General features: G+C 45.6%; 1 protein-coding gene across 1 annotated transcript in view; it reads right to left on the bottom strand.

The window, feature by feature from the left end:
• Nucleotides 1–595: 595 nt before the first annotated feature.
• The window catches only part of LOC138283736 (embryonic protein UVS.2-like), a 33,866-nt gene continuing 18,480 nt past the window's right edge, over nucleotides 596–15,981 (bottom strand). The window contains exons 7-13 of the mRNA XM_069221779.1: nucleotides 15,536–15,617; nucleotides 13,320–13,447; nucleotides 7,676–7,791; nucleotides 5,589–5,814; nucleotides 4,200–4,318; nucleotides 2,909–3,131; nucleotides 596–970 (exon numbers count right to left, since the gene is read on the bottom strand). Of these exons, the coding sequence (XP_069077880.1) occupies nucleotides 960–970; nucleotides 2,909–3,131; nucleotides 4,200–4,318; nucleotides 5,589–5,814; nucleotides 7,676–7,791; nucleotides 13,320–13,447; nucleotides 15,536–15,617 (905 nt within the window). The 3' untranslated portion in view covers nucleotides 596–959. The remainder of the gene's footprint in view (nucleotides 971–2,908; nucleotides 3,132–4,199; nucleotides 4,319–5,588; nucleotides 5,815–7,675; nucleotides 7,792–13,319; nucleotides 13,448–15,535; nucleotides 15,618–15,981) is intronic.

Here is a 15,981-nt window from a genome sequence, read left to right as displayed (position 1 = left end):
ATCCTCAGGCAGATATAGCATGTGTATTTGTAAAGTATATAAGCACTTTAATCACCCGCGAGGATATCCTGGCACTGAACAGGTGTTTGTGCCTAGATCTGCCTGTGGTAGGTTGTTTAATTGAACAGCCAGGTCTTCAGCTTCTGGCCGAATTCAAGAAGAGAGGAAGAGGCTCTTGTGTGAAGTGGGCGTCCGTTCCACACTTTAGGAGCAATGTTAGAGAACGCCCATCCACCTGATCTGGACAAATCTTCCGGCATTCCCTACCTGACATTACTTCTGTATCAGGTAAAGTATATCAAAGAAACTCCACCTGTGCTCCATAATTGGTGGCTTGGCCCTGACTGATGGCATCCATTCATCCCTCGTACCACTTCCAGCTGACACAGTCGGCACGCATGGACACATAAACACACAAACACACACACTCTATCACACACCACATACACACACACACACACACCCTATCACACAACACACACACACAGACACATCTCTCTTACTAATGGAAAACTCCAATCATTGAGATGGGCAGGGCCCCCCCTATTCACTTGAAACTGGTTCTATATTAAATGAGCTGCAAAAGAGTCAAGACTTTATTTTATGTCTTTATTTCACTTCACATCAGCACAACACTGTACACTCAGTGTATTTCCCCATCAGATTTATCGCTGGCGAACTAGGGGCTGATGTCAGACAGGTTGCAAAGATTCGATTCACAATTTGCTACTACTGTTTGCGACCTGACTCTTAGGATATGTGGCCATTACATCCTCTGACAACAACACGCAACAGAAGAAATGTTACAAGTTCAACAAGAGAGAGAAGCTGGATGACCAAAGACTGAGATTCAGAAAAAAATTCAGCACTTAAATCATCCACTCATTTTTCATGTGGATCAGATGTACTTCTGGAGTCATGACCTTCTGTGAAGCTGTGGCTTGTCAGCTTCCCTTGTGTTAAGCTCTCACTGCAAATAAATATGGGAAACACATATAAGTTGTTGAAGTGTGAGAAGAATATCCACCCACTGAATGGCAAAATTTAGTCAGGATTTTATTATCCCCAAATGGTATGAACAATGCAAATTTACTGTGATGAGTATTTGCATATTATTTGATCATTCTGAAATATAAATGAATTTAGTTGATTTTGTGAATAATCGATCCCATCCCATCATAGAGTTAGTCAGCAGCACTTTGGGGGTCATTTAGACACCAGCAGTCAGTGCATGGTGGCTTCTGAGGCTGCAGAGGTACCATCTCCACCCATGCCATTGCAGACAACCCATCCTAATTAGATGTAACTGTTGCAGCAGAATTTTTCTTTGCTTTTCACAAACAATTCTCCAAAGCACGGATTTACTTGCAATAAAAAAAATAAAAAAAACACTATACCTGACATGCTGGGTGTTTTCTCCCAGCCCATGGATATCACTATTGTTTGTCCCTGCCCAGTTTGGCCATGTCTCCCATGGCACACACAAGGAGGGTAAATCTGCTTTGGCACACCTTACATAGAGTGGGTTTAATGATGCATCAATGGCAGAGACTTGTGGAAGATACTTTACTGTCAGTGGAGCACGCCCTAGTCAATCAGTAGTTGTGCACCTTCAAGCAGGAGGGAGAACTACGAGTTTCACAGAGGAGTACCCCACTGATTTACAATACCACTCCCCCTCTGTAAAACACTGATCCCCCCACCTTTGTCTTCCATATTACTACTGCCACAGTTAGATGGTGGGAGATGAGGCTATTTATTAATTGGCATTAAAGCCCGCCTTTACTTGGCATCTACAGGAGAAATAACAGGCCCTGAAATGTCAAACAGCGTCAAGACTGCCCTTACTGAATGAGCCCCTTAGTCTTTCACTGAAAGGATAATGACATGTCACTACTACCAAAGTTAGATGGTGGGAGATGAAGATATTTATTAATCCTTACTAGCGCCCGTTGAAATATGTGACTACTACCAAAGTTAGATGTGGTAGATGAGGCAATTTATTAATTGGTACTAGCACCTGTTGACACATGTCACTACTACCAAAGTTGGATGATGAGAGAGGAGACTATTTATTAATTAGAACTAGTTCCCTTTGACACGTCACTAGTACCAAAGTTAGATGGTGGGAGATGAACCTATATATTAATTGGCACTAGAGCCCTTTGACACATGTCCCTACCACCAAAAATAGATGGTGGGCGATGAGGTTATTAATTCATTGGCACTAGTGCCCTTTGCCCTTTCATCTCAGGCAATCTCCTTCACTGCCTCTCTTCAAGAAAGACCTCAAGACTTGGCTCTTCGACTGAACTGGCCATCCAGCTCATTGACTGAACTGCAGACCTGGCCAATCTTCCACATGTTCACCTTGAACGCTGAGTACATGAGGTTGTTTTACACTGGTACATTGTAGTTTCTCTGTCCCTGCTCTCCTATTTATTGAGTCTTGCGCTTTGATTGGAATTGGACCATCTTACACTAAGTTGCATCACATCATAGCCAAGGTAGGACTTTCATAAAGTAAGGTATCAGGTGTTGGAACTTTCTTTGAGTATTGTTGAAAAATTTGAGTGGTTCAGCCTTCCATGCACGAAGGTTACACCCTTATCTCCATTCCATGTACAGTTTTTATAAATATCCTCAACTGACCCCTAAGCCAAGAAAGGCAGGGGTGGACTACAGGAATAATGTGTTCTCTTTGTACACGCTTTAGTCTTGATAGTGCATTTGGTACCTCTTCTGAGCACGCTCAACAACCAGAGGGTACACGATAACTCCATGCACAGTAAACTAGAGCACATGCCATGGCGCTGCACAGGCCTTCTGACACTTGTTCTCAACAAACACCTCCCTGCTGTGCTGATCCCTGTGGTGAAGAGACAGTGGGTCATTTAGCTAAACTTACCAAAGGTGTAGGTGGCCTGGAATCCATTCATGTTCAATGACGCATCACTGTGGAACTGGAGCAGCAGGGAGCTTCCGGTGGATGTCACAGGTGGGACTAGGCTGGATCCACAGTACTTGCCAAAAAGCGGGGAGGTGGTCTTGGCACCATCGAAAATAGACAAGGAGTCAAAGGCGCAGTTTGGATCAGGTTCAACGTCAAAAGATGTGAATGTCAAGGAGACCTGCAGTGCATAAATAAGAAGTATGCGTTAGTCCTTAAATGGTACCCCCATCATACCAGCAGGAGGCAGCATGCCATAAGAAAGACGTCTATGTGATAGCTCTTACTGACCACCTCTGCAATGCCAGTAGGGGGCAGTGTGATATAAAGAAGGAGAACTATGTGTTAGTCCTTATTTGCCATCATTGTACTGCCAGCAGGAGGCAGTGTGACACAGGGAAGGAGAACTATGTGCTAATTCTTATTTACCATCATTGCCCTGCCATTAGATGGCAGTGGGACATAAAGAAGGAGAAGTGTGCTTTAGTTCTTGTTTACCAACATTGTCCTGCCAGCAGGGGGAAGTGTGACATAATGAAGGAAAATATACATTGGATTTTATTTACCTTCATTGTCCTGCCAGCAGCGTCAGGGTGATATAAGGAAGGAGAAGTATGCACTGGCGCTTATTCACCATTATTGTCCATCTAGCAGTGGGCAGTGTGACATAGAGAAGGAGAAATATACATTGAGCCTTATTTACCATCACTGTCCTGTCAACAGGAGACAGTGTGTCAAAAGGATGGAGAATTATGAGTTATCTCCTATCTACCATCACTGTCCTGCCAGCAGGAGGCAGTGTGACAAAAGGATGGAGAATTATGAGTTAGCTCCTATTTACCATCACTCTCCTACCAGCAGGAGGCAGTGTGACAAAATGATGGAGAATTATGAGTTTGCTCCTATTTACCATCACTGTCTTGCCAGCAGGAGGCAGTGTGACATAGGAAAGAGAAGTATGTGCTGGCCTTTATTTACCATCAATGTCCTGCCAGCAGGGTTTTTCTGTACTTTTATTTATACAGTTCAGCGCATAGACACCTTCATCTCCCAAAAGTGATATTTGAGCACCTGAATCTAATGGCAGGCTACGTCAATTTTTTTTTTAAACATGCCCATGATTCCATGTTCTGGAAAAACATGATGCCATGCCGCCCTCTCTTGGAGACATTCTAGAAGGTTCTTCATAATTCTAGGGTCTACCAGTATTTTCAGCACTAGAGTGACATTGGCCAGCTAGGGCACTTACCTTGTATCCAGCCGGAGCCATGATGTAGGTGCTGCAGTCCATGCTGTGATGGTAAATGTTGGGGAAGTAGGGAGAGGAGACCGTGCCAGAAGAGCTGGTGAACGTGCCGCCACATTTTACTGTCAAACAAAAGGAAAGCACATCTAAAGTACCCTGCAGCATAGAGTACCGGCCACCAGCGTACAATGTCCACATGCACAAAACACAGGACAACAGCTCAGCTTCAGCCCTTCAAAAACAACTGTGTGCCAAACTAGAGGCAAGAGTAAGGTTCAGCTAGAAGCCCATTGGCACACTGTTTCTGCCTCAGCTCACATCTCACACCAGAAATAGTGGTACAAGGCAAGAATTGAAGTCATTAGCCCACATCTGGGAAACAGCTGCTGTCATGTCATTGGGTCCTGATAAGAAAGTACACATTTCCTGTCAGGATGGTAAATAACAGAGCTCATGCCAGGGAGTGGTTCTGGCACTAGAGCACCTCACTATTGATACTCTCCCACATCAGTAATCACATGTTTTCCCATACATTTTGCACATAGTGTGATCTTTGCCAACCCCTGATCCTCAGTGAGCAAGATTTCACAGGCAGAGATATCAGAAACAAAATAGTGCTAATCCAGGTGCCACCCTCTGCCCCCTTTTCCAGACTCAAGTGGATTATGTCAGCCTACTGGGCCCACAGCATCGCCTTATGTTCCATGGTGAGACCTCTATTCACTCTAAGAAATAAGCACTTTCTGCAGTGAACGTGATGCCAACACACCCACATATCCTGGGAGCACAGCTCACTGGGCACCAACAAGAGGTCTGATACCAAGTACTATACAATTGCTGCAGGACACCTCTGAGACCTCCCTCCCCTGAAGAATGCCCTGACAACAAGGACCATTGCAGTAGGAGGCCTTTGAGTCTTTCTACCTGTCTGAAAATGGCCTGACACCAAGGACTGTACCATTGCTGTAGGATGCCTCTGCATTCCTCCTCCCTGTCTGAGTATGGCCTGACACCAAGGACTGTACCATTGCAGTAGGAGGCCGTTGAGTCCTCCTCCATGTCTGAGAACGGACTGACACCAAGGACCGTACCATTGCTGTAGAAGGCTTCTGCATTCCTCCTCTCTGTCTGAGAATGGCCTGACACCAAGGACCATACCACTGTATTAGGAGGCCTTTGAGTCCTCCCTCTCCCGCCTCAGAGTGCCCAAGGATGGTACCATTGCTGACTGAGAGTGCCCCAACACCAAGACCCATCCCATTGCTGTAAGAGGCCTCTTCATTCCTCCTCCATGTCTGAGAACAGCCTGACACTAAGGACCGCACAGTTGCTGGAGGAGGCCTCTGCGTTCCTCCTCCCTGTCTGAGAATGGCCTGACACCAAGGACCGTACCATTGCTGTAGGAGGCCTTGAACCCACTGGCGGTGATAGAACCATCTGTCACAAACTCCAGCAGCATCTCATTTCCAGAAGAGGTAAAGGGCAGGAGCTGGCCAGTCCCACACGCTTTCTTGAGTAAGACTGGGGCCTCCTTATCGTTCCCATCATAAATTGTGAGGTAGTCGGAGGCGCAGTTTGGTGAGGACTGGAGATCGAAGGCATCGAACTGCAGAAAAATCTGAGAAGAAAGAGCAGTAAATTAGACCTCCAGACTGTCTAAAACTTTCTACCCCCCATTTGTTTAAAAAGGACTGCTTTTCAGTTTTTTTATGTTATTCACAGACTAGACTCAGCTGGTGATTGTGCATTGACTCTCTGACAATACTTGCAGCCCTTTACTGCCACGCTTTAATTCAGTGACTGCTTCTGTTTCCAGTTCCTTTGCCCCTATCCCACTTCAATTGTGTTTTCGAAGTGACATCCTGATGTTGTACCTGCAACTCCAGTCCTTCCAAATTTCCCAGGTCCATGCGTGATGTGCTGCTCCTGTCCAGGTCTTTCCTTTGAATTCTGGGACTTGTAGTTGTATTTATTCCATTGTAAAACAGGACTACAAGTCCCAGACTTCAAAGGAAAAAACCTCGACTGGAACAGCACATCACGCGTGGACCTGGAAATATTGGCAACTAGGCAACTCCTGTCTTCTTTTTTGGTGCCTCCACTTGGAACCAAACCTCTGCTGAAGCTCAGGTACCACGTGTGGATAAGTTGCACTTTTGTGGACTTAGTTACAAGGGGACTTGTATCACTCTTTCAGAAGTGGTAGACATGGGAATGCTCTAAAATGCTACGCCTTTGCAGGTGAGGCGTATCAAGGAGAAATATCTTCATTTCTCCTCCTTTTTTCATCCTTCTATGATTGCTGCATTCTGAAGCACACAGAAAGAGGACAGTTGCGCAGGGGATTGGTTGTATGCAAGAAGATGCTTGTTCCTGCACAAAAACAATCCTCCTTAAAATGCAGATACCCTTGCACCATGGTGCAATGGTGCCTGCGTTGGGGCTAGGCACCAGCGCAGGGACAAGGGTGGGAATACACAGTATTCATTTAAATATGGCGCATTCCTGTCCTTTCCCTGCTGCACTGCATGACTTTCTTTTATATATAGCCATGGATTTCTTGATTGCCTGTGCTGTGCTGCAGCTATCCATCAAGACCACATATTTAACAGAGTAACTAAGAGCTATGCTGGTGTAAACTTCAAGAAACGTGGGGCCTCACTTAGTAGGTATTTTTTTTTTACGCTTCGGTGGCGCAGTGTGCCAGCCCATATTTACACGGCTACACAAAGCCACCTTGCATGGCTTTTCATGGCCTTGCAAATATGGCCCTCTTTCATGCATAACACTGCGTGAAAAGGGGCATTCCATGGGTGTTGCTTAGGGCAGTGTTTCCCAACATTTTGACATCTGTGGACCCCCCCCTTTATCATTACTGGAACCCGGGGACCACCACGGAATCATTATTGGAATCCGGGGACCCCCTACTGAGTCTGTACTGCAAGCTGGGGACCTAATCTGTTAATATTATTTTATTTTCTAAACAGTCGCGGACCCCCTAAGGAGGCTTTGCATACCCCCAGGGGTTCCCTGACCACAGGTTGGGAACCACTGCTTTAGGGAACTCCACAGGCATTTTCTCTCACATGCTGCCCCCATGTGGACTTTCTATGAAGAACCATGTGAACTTACAGTCTAACTCAGTTGCCCTTTGGAGACCCACTCGTTAAGCTATATTCAGCCTTCTATGCGGTGGCAACACTACTGCACATTTCAATAACACCTTCTGATTGGTCCATTTCCGAAGCTCTGCAGTGATGGTACTGACGTCATTGAAGAGAACATTCCAAGGACAGATCTTTCTCCTCCATGCTGATGGACCACTCTACCCACAGTGACCTACCTCAGCAGCTACCTTTGCCACCAATCAGGCAGGTCCTAACCCAGTGCACTACTCCAAGTCCCTCCCCCTAGCAGCTCAGGGCTCTGGCAGGAGGAATGCGCTTCTGGCTTCATCAGCCTGTCTCTGAAGGCCGTACCTTATCAGAAGGCACTCGGATCAAGTAGACACAATTGATGTTGTTTGGGTACGAGGAGGGGTTATTGGACGACTTCACAGTGCCGGTCGGGTCAGGTAGAAGAGTCCTGCACAAATCTGAAACAAAATATGAAAATGAAAATTCTTTTAAAATTAATTTCTTTAAGCTGCACAATGACCATGAAAGGTAGAGCTTCCTCCCTTCAGTGACTCCTACCTGGAGTTTCTCAGTCAGGTTCACTAGTACTTAAGCGGGCATCTTATACCCCCACCAAGAAGTAGCCCCCTAAGCTAAAGAATGATCTCTGTGCCAGTGCAAGTCTCAGCAGTGATATGGAAGTACACACAAAACTGCACAGGGCACATTGAGCTTCAACAGAATCTGAGCTGGAGCTGATAAAATGGCAGCAGAGCTAGGATAGATTTTCGGAGACATAGCTAACAATCTATTACAATGCAATAGGTCTCCCATTTGTGAACGTTTGAGCAATTGGCGTTGTAAATGACAATGGGGGTCATTCTGACCCTGGCGGCCGGTGACCGCCAGGGTCACCGACCACGGGAGCACCGCCAACAGGCTGGCGGTGCTCCCGAGGGCATTCTGACCGTGGCGGTTCAGCCGCGGTCAGAAAGGGTAAACCGGCGGTCTCCCGCCGGTTTACCGCTGCCCCATTGAATCCTCCATGGCGGCGGAGCGCGCTCTGCCGCCATGGGGATTCAGACACCCCCTACCGCCATCCTGTTCATGGTGGGAAACCCGCCATGAACAGGATGGCGGTAGGGGGTGCCGCAGGGCCCCTGGGGGCCCTGCAAAGTATTTCAGTGTCTGCTTTGCAGACACTGAAATACGCGACGGGTGCAACTGCACCCGTCGCACCCCTGCAACTACGCCGGCTCAATTCTGAGCCGGCGTCCTCATTGCAGGGGCATTTCTGCTGGGCCGGCGGGCGCTCTTTTGGAGAGCGCCCGCCGGCCCAGCGGAAATGTCTGAATGGCCGCCGCGGTCTTTTGACCGCGGTGCGGTCATTCGGCGGCGGAACCTTGGCGGACGGCCTCCGCCGTCCGCCAAGGTCTGAATCACCCCCAATGTCTTTTACCCATGTGTTTTTTGGAGTGGAGTGGAGTGGAGGTATGTGGTGTGGAGTGGAGTTATGGGAGTTGAATCGGAATTGTTAGTTGTGGAATTGGGTCGGGTGTTGTTGAGTGGTGTGCAGTGTATTTGTGTACTGGAATTATGTGGCATGGTGAATAGATAGGGGTGAAAGCTGCACAGAATAGATAGAAAGGAAGATAGAGAGGGAAAGGCAGTTTGTGCACAAAGTGGTGAATGAACTCCAGACAGAGGAGCAGAAGAATGTGTGAGAAAGAGAGAAAGAAGGGGAGAGCAGGCCACAGACACATAAGAGGGTTCGCCTGTGTACGCAGAAGACACCCCAAGAAGAGGGGGAAAGCGTGGGTTTGAGGGACAGAAATCTTGAAAAGGCGAGGGAAAGAAAGATGGCGGGCACAGTGTGTGTGAGAGGAGGGGTGTCAGCGCCGGTTATGTTGAAGGAGGTGGGTGGGCGGTGGCTGGTGATGCGCGCACAGAGGGTGGAGCTCGCAGTGTGGGCGTAAAAACAGAGGAGGAGGGCTATGCCGCGGCTTCAGGACATGCACATCGGCGCTGCAAGGTCATTCTGCGAGGAATTGTAATTGCCAGATATATTACATTGCAATTAATATAGCGCTTCACACCACTAGCGAGGTGCTGACGTTAGACTAGATGGGGACTGGGCAAAGTGCTCCCCAAAAAGGTACATTTCCTAAAAAGAGATGGAAAGAAAAAGGGAACGGTGTTGTGTGGGCTGAAGAATTTAGGGAACAGTGGGTTGTTGCACTTTACTTGCCACTTGAAATATACTTACTAGCAATAATGTAAGGTGCCTCATATTAAATATGAAATTGTCTTGAATTAGGTGGTGGTGTTGTGTTTCATAATTAACTATCAGCGTGCACTATGCATTCTTTTTTGAGAGCTTAATGCCAGGCTGAAGAATAAGGTCGGTGTGGATTCCGCCCGGTATGTGGAGCCTTTGAAGAGCGGGTCTGTCCGCGTGCAAGCAAAAGGCCTTGGGGAGCGCGAGGCTCTCTGATTGCTTCCGGTAGCTGTTGCAACCAGGGCTTTTAAACAGGACTGTCCTCAGTACGGAGTACCTGCTCCTCTTTACCTTCAGAGGGAGTACCTGCACTTCTGAGCAGAGGGGCAATACTTTGAATTGGAGGGTACTCTAGGATAGGGTACCTGCACTTTCATACATCCATTGCAAACCCTCCTTGGAACTTTCTAGATCCTTTCTGAACTTTTTTCCACTTTCCATAAATGTGAGAATAAAGAGTCGAGTACAGTGTAACTAATGGCAATTGGAAGGGTCTTTGGAAAAAATCTTCTGGTTGTAAAAGCAAATACATATGAACACCAATGGCTTCGCTTCAAGAGCGCTCAGACGAACACTGCACTTTACTAGCAGTGCACGACAGGCGCCCGCACGAGGCGCTGAAGAGAGAGGAGCGATGACGGGGAAGCAAACACGATGTTGTGCGACCTTCTGCCTGTCGTAAATAATTATGTTAATAAAACGGACAGCTTTTCATTTTGCTCATTTTACTTCTCCTAAGCACCACAAAGAACAGTAGCTATGCCTAGTCAGATGGCATTCACTGTGAAAAAACTTGAAGGATGAACGGCTGAGTTGGCCCAAATTCCCTACTTGTGGATTCATTTTAAATGCCCAACTGCAGAGAGAGCTGTTTGATTCCTGTGACCAACCGCAATAGTTTTCAAACCAAAATCTGAGTCTCTCTCCACCTATCCTCAGAGCCCCTTCTGACATAAAGACCCCCTCATTCAGGCAGACGGGCCCTGATATTCATACACAGACCTCATAGGCCTCATGTTTGTTCACGATCCTGTCCAGAAAAAACGAGATTTCGGGGTACTCTGAAAACAAGCAACAACTTTATATTTAAGTAATTGTGTGTGTGTATGTCTCCTCGAAAAGCTGCCTGGGAATAAAGTCTATTATGACCACCTTAGACTTTAGAGTGCACAAAAGGCCTGAGACAGCAGCTTTCACTGCCTACAGAGACATCTTCAACTCTAGGAACGCAAGGGTCAAACACCATAAAGGGAACAAACGGGGCGTAGCAGAACTCTAACATTGAAACCATCAGACACTTTAATATAAAAGGAATATGTAGCCATAAAGAAGTAAATTGTGCTTGTATCTCATCAAGTGATGAATGCTGGGATCCACTCAGAGGATAAATTATGGAATTTCATCAGGAATTAAATAATGGGATCCCACCAGTGGATACATGCTGGGATGCCAACAGTGAAAGGATACTGGGATCGCTACATGATATGAATTCCAGGATCTCATGAGAGGAAGAATGTTGATTTTCCAACCAGGGGACGAATGCAAAAATTCAATCAATAGATGAATGTTAGCATCAAATGAAAGGTAAGTGATGGGATCTCATCAGTGGTTGAAGCTAGGATGCTACAAATACACGAATGCTGGGATTCCATCAGGGTCAGTTCAATCAAATTAAGGCATCAGTGCTGGGATCCTATTAGGAAATATATTCTGGAATCTTATCAGGAGATCAGTAATGATACTGTCAGTAGACTAATGCTGAAACCATAGCCAGAAACATATGTTTGCATATGAACGCTGGGATCCAATTAGAAGCAAAGTCCAGGATCCACTAAATCTGTGATGGGAGTTTAATGCTGGGATCTCATAAGGGAATAAATACTGGGATACCATCATGGACTAAATACTGACATCTCACCAGGGCTAACTAGCTGGAATCCAATCAGGGGATACATGTTATAAACCAATTATGGCAAACATGCTGGGATCTAATCAGGGGGAAAAGATTGGAATCCAATCAGGGGATAAAGGTTGGAATCCAATCAGAGGATAAATTCTAAGGGCCAATCAAGGGCTATATATTGGGATCCTATTAGAGATTAGATGCTGGGATCCCATAAGGAGATAAATGCTGGCATCAAGTCATGTGATGCATGCTGGGATCCACTCTGGGAATAAATGGTGGGATCCCATCGGGGACAAGTGCTGAGATATGATCAGATGATAAATGCTGGGATTGCATCAGTAGAAGACAAAGGACAGAGTTCAGCCCAGGAACAAATGCTAAGATCTTATCAGGAGATAAATGCTGAGATTTCATCATATCAGCAGGAAGAACACAGAGCAGGTTTTAGGTCTCAGCAGGGCAATAAGACAGTTCTAGTTTCCTACCTTAGCTGAAGATGGTGGAACAGCTTTATCTTGGCTGATACTGTTAGATCTATCAGCTACATTCCACACATTAGACTATGATCCACTGCTTTTCAGTTCAGAATGTCAGCCTCTGTGTCGGACACAGTTCTAGAATGGTTTGTATAATTGTCTGACAGGACAAACACAAAGTATCAGGCTTGCGTCCTTCAAGTCATCAGTGGGGAAGGTAGAATGTGGGGTCCCCCAGGGTTTGCCCTTTTATCTTTCTTTCTTGCTCCCTCTCTTGGCTTACAAGCCACTATTTTCTACTGTTAGGACCAGAGACCTGAAATATTGTTTACCTGCTGATGACTTACAGATCTATCTGCAAGTGTGAGGAATGAAGTAAAGTTTATTTGCCCTTACACAAGATATAAATAATTTGGCCATGCTGAGGAATAAAAGTGGGCTCAAGTTAAATGGAGCAAAAACTGAGATGCTCTACATGGTCTCAAGTCACAAAATCACAACTAATCTCGCTCATCCCTCAGCGTTATGTGAGCGCCCATAAACCTTCACTAAGAAAGCTAAAAAAGGTGGGGGTCATCTGGGATGCAGATCTGAACTTGGAGGCTCACATCAGCTCCATAATGTGTTCAGGTGTATTTAACATAAGACAACTGAAAATGACATTGCCCTGTATCCAAAACAAATACCACAAAACCATTTCTGGTTTGCTGGGTAATTCAAATCTAGATTATACCAGTTCCTTTATGAGTGGGCTTCCAAAAATCATTTTACTAAGATGCAACATAGGCAAGACATGGTGGCATGACTTGTTTGAAAACTCAGGATATATTGAGACATTTCAGCAGGCTTGGCTTCATTGGCTACCTGTCCAAAATGTCTTTATCTTCAACAACGCATCCCTTGCTTTCAAGTGCATCAAGGATACAGCACCACTTGGTCTGTGGGGTAACATCACTAGAAATCTTCCCTCCTGCATCTTAGGGTCATGTGGCCTATATCTTCTCCACAATGAACCTACTAAAATTCAGTGGACAGGAAACCGCAGATTCCCACTAGTTGGCCCACAGATTTTGCATTTACTGTCTTAAAACATTCCACTGTGGTTCTATTTTTGCAGCACTTACATGTACATGGTATTTTTGATTATTTATTTAGGGACCTTGGCACCTAAAAATGTAACAGTGTGTGCTCTGCAAATCAACAAAAAAAAAAAGAAATGTCCCCTGATGGATGATAGCGGTGGAAACTGAGAGCTGTAATAATTACAAAGATAATATTACCAGCTAATAGGAAAAGATGCTGGGACACTGGAATTTTACAATATATCTGCAGGCATGCTCTCCTTACCGCACTGGTAGAGGGTGTTGATTTTGGAAACATCCAGGTTGCTAAGCCCATTTCTCTGTCCGATGGGTATGTTGGGATTTGGCTTTGGGACGATGCTCGGCTGTCCAAATTTGTTACTGAAAGCATACCTGGTGAAAGAAAGACCCGACAGGTAAAGCCCACCATGTATCTGCCTTTATAATACATTATAAACTTGTAAAACTCTACAACAAGTCCAGGTGGGTCTACAGAGGAAACAGGTGAGGGTCAAATATTTGAGTGCAAATTTAAGAGCCCCTAGCGCCATTCTAACGCCACATTAGTGTCATTTTTTTGATGCCAGTGTGGTGTTAGAAGGCCATGCATTGCGCCACTTTGTAATCCTTTGCGCTACATTATGCCTGCACCAGTCATAATGTATGCAAAGGGGGAGTTGCCCCATAAGGAGGGCCAAAAAAATGGTGCAAGGAAAGCTAAGAGATTTCCTTGCGCCATTTTTTCAGCACTTTTAACGCCTGCTCAGAGCAGGTGTTAAAAGGAGACTTCCATTGGTTACGATGGGCCTCTGGGTGCTTTGCAGGATTAGCGTCAACATTTTTTACGCTAATCCTGCAAAACGTGGGTCTAGCGTAAAAATGTTGATGCTAGTCCCCTAACTACTGCCATGGTGCGCCATATTTAAAATACGGTGCACACATGGTGGCGTTAGGGGGGCGTTAAGGGGTGCAGCGCCACTTTTCTTAAATATGCCCCTTGGTGTTTGCTCAAAACGTTGATTAAATTGCTTAAATGCTTAAATTCAGACTCAAAGTTTTTCCTGAACAAGCCTCCTGCAGATCCTGCCAAGCTCATTCTAAAACTTCACCCCTCTCCTTTTCATGAGCATCTAACCCTTGGAGGGCAGCACATGCCCACCTTTGCGCCCTCACATTCACTCATCATCGCAGGTTCCAAAAAGCACTGATTTAAAAAAATCCTCTTGTTGATGTTCATAATATTTCTTCTTTAGACAGAGGTTTGAGTCAGCACTGAGGCATCATCCTCATACGATTCATCAGCAGTGGCCCTTCCACTCTAAACCGAGTTTGGTCACCCATTCAGACAGCATTTACCTGGTCTTCTTTAGCCATGGACATTCCACTCTATGGGAACATGTTCACTGACAAAGCCATGACTCAACTTCACTTTCCTACCTCCATCATCTACAGCACATCTACACTTTGGTGTCCATGTACACCAACCAGCCCCCGTTCCGTAGCCTCACTTCACATACAGAATGTCGATCCTAGCCCATCATGTTCACCAACACGGCCATGATTATATTAGTCTTTCTCATCCATGGACATTGCACTGTGTGGGCACATGCGCACTGACATGAATCTACTGCCCTTTCTCACATTTATCACCTATGACCAGTCCACATTTTGGGGCTCATGTAGTACAACTCAGCCATACTCCTGTTGCCCCTCTTCCTTCCTGACAGACACAGCCACCACTCTGATGCTGTTCCTCACACATAGAACTTCCAATATGCACAATGATGTGCTCCCTATAAACAAACCACTATCAAAGGTGATTTAAACACCACCCTCTACTTCCCAGGTCCAGCAATCTCAGCGCTGATTAAAGAGATCATTTCAGTATATGATCAGAACCATTGGGTGTGATTTAAAGTTTGATGGATGGAGGATTTTGGGGATAGCGGAAGACATTACCAATGCCACCCCAACGGTACTCCGTCTGCCACGTTTAGACATGACAGCCAGCCCAGCAGTCATTCCTGCACATAAAAAGGGATCCACCATCACTGCGGTTCCTTTCAGTTAATAAAAGTTTTCACCAAGAGTTTGGGGGGGGGGCATTGTTTTTTTATCTTTCCCTTAATGCAAGGTTTTTCTTGGCAGTGATGGACAGGAAAACAAAAGATATTACACCATCCACCCTAAATAGGGCAGGCCTTCTAATACCATTCCTCAGAAGGCCGATACTCCATCGGGCTGTCAGAGGAAGTATTCTATCAACAGAGGCGATAGGGGCTTCATCGAGGAATACATAGGGTCTGCCCATCTCTAAATGAAGGGGGTGGTCCTAGGATTTGGTGGACAGGTTAATCAGCTGTGCTTGCAACTAAGCACCCTGTCCACCAAAATCTAAATCAGGGTCAGTATTTATATGTAAAAGCCTTTGACAGAGTTTTAAACAGAAAATCTCTTCTTAGCTGAGCATCGAAGACTTACATTCCATAATGCATCACGGAGGAGAAGTCGTACTCCAGGCCAAGGTTGTTGGTGTTCTCTTTGTTAAAGTTGCCGAGGCTGTCTGTTAGGATTAGCAGACAATAAAGATGAGTTAGCGAGGACTGAGTCTGGTAGGGCACATTTTGATAAAGGGAAGATCACAGCTCACTGGGGGTCAGTGCTGCCTTCATCAAATCAGGGGTTAGAAGTGTCTACTGGCTAAGCTGTCGAATTTCGAACATGGGGGAATGAGTTTAAATCTGGGACTTGGTACAAGATGGAAAAACATGTGATTTGAGGTAAATCACTTATTCGCTTCAGTATGTGAAATGAAGTTGTGAATTTCTAAATTTAAATCCTGTTTGATGAAGAGCACCACCTTTCTCCTGAGTAAGGTTCACACTAATAAATACTAGTGCCTACATGCATTGGGGAGGGATGCATGG

The sequence above is a fragment of the Pleurodeles waltl genome, chromosome 3_1, assembly GCF_031143425.1.
Source record: "Pleurodeles waltl isolate 20211129_DDA chromosome 3_1, aPleWal1.hap1.20221129, whole genome shotgun sequence".
NCBI lineage: Eukaryota > Metazoa > Chordata > Amphibia > Caudata > Salamandridae > Pleurodeles > Pleurodeles waltl.
Note: the sequence above shows the minus strand (reverse complement) of the source record. Positions and strands in the feature narration are given on the sequence as shown.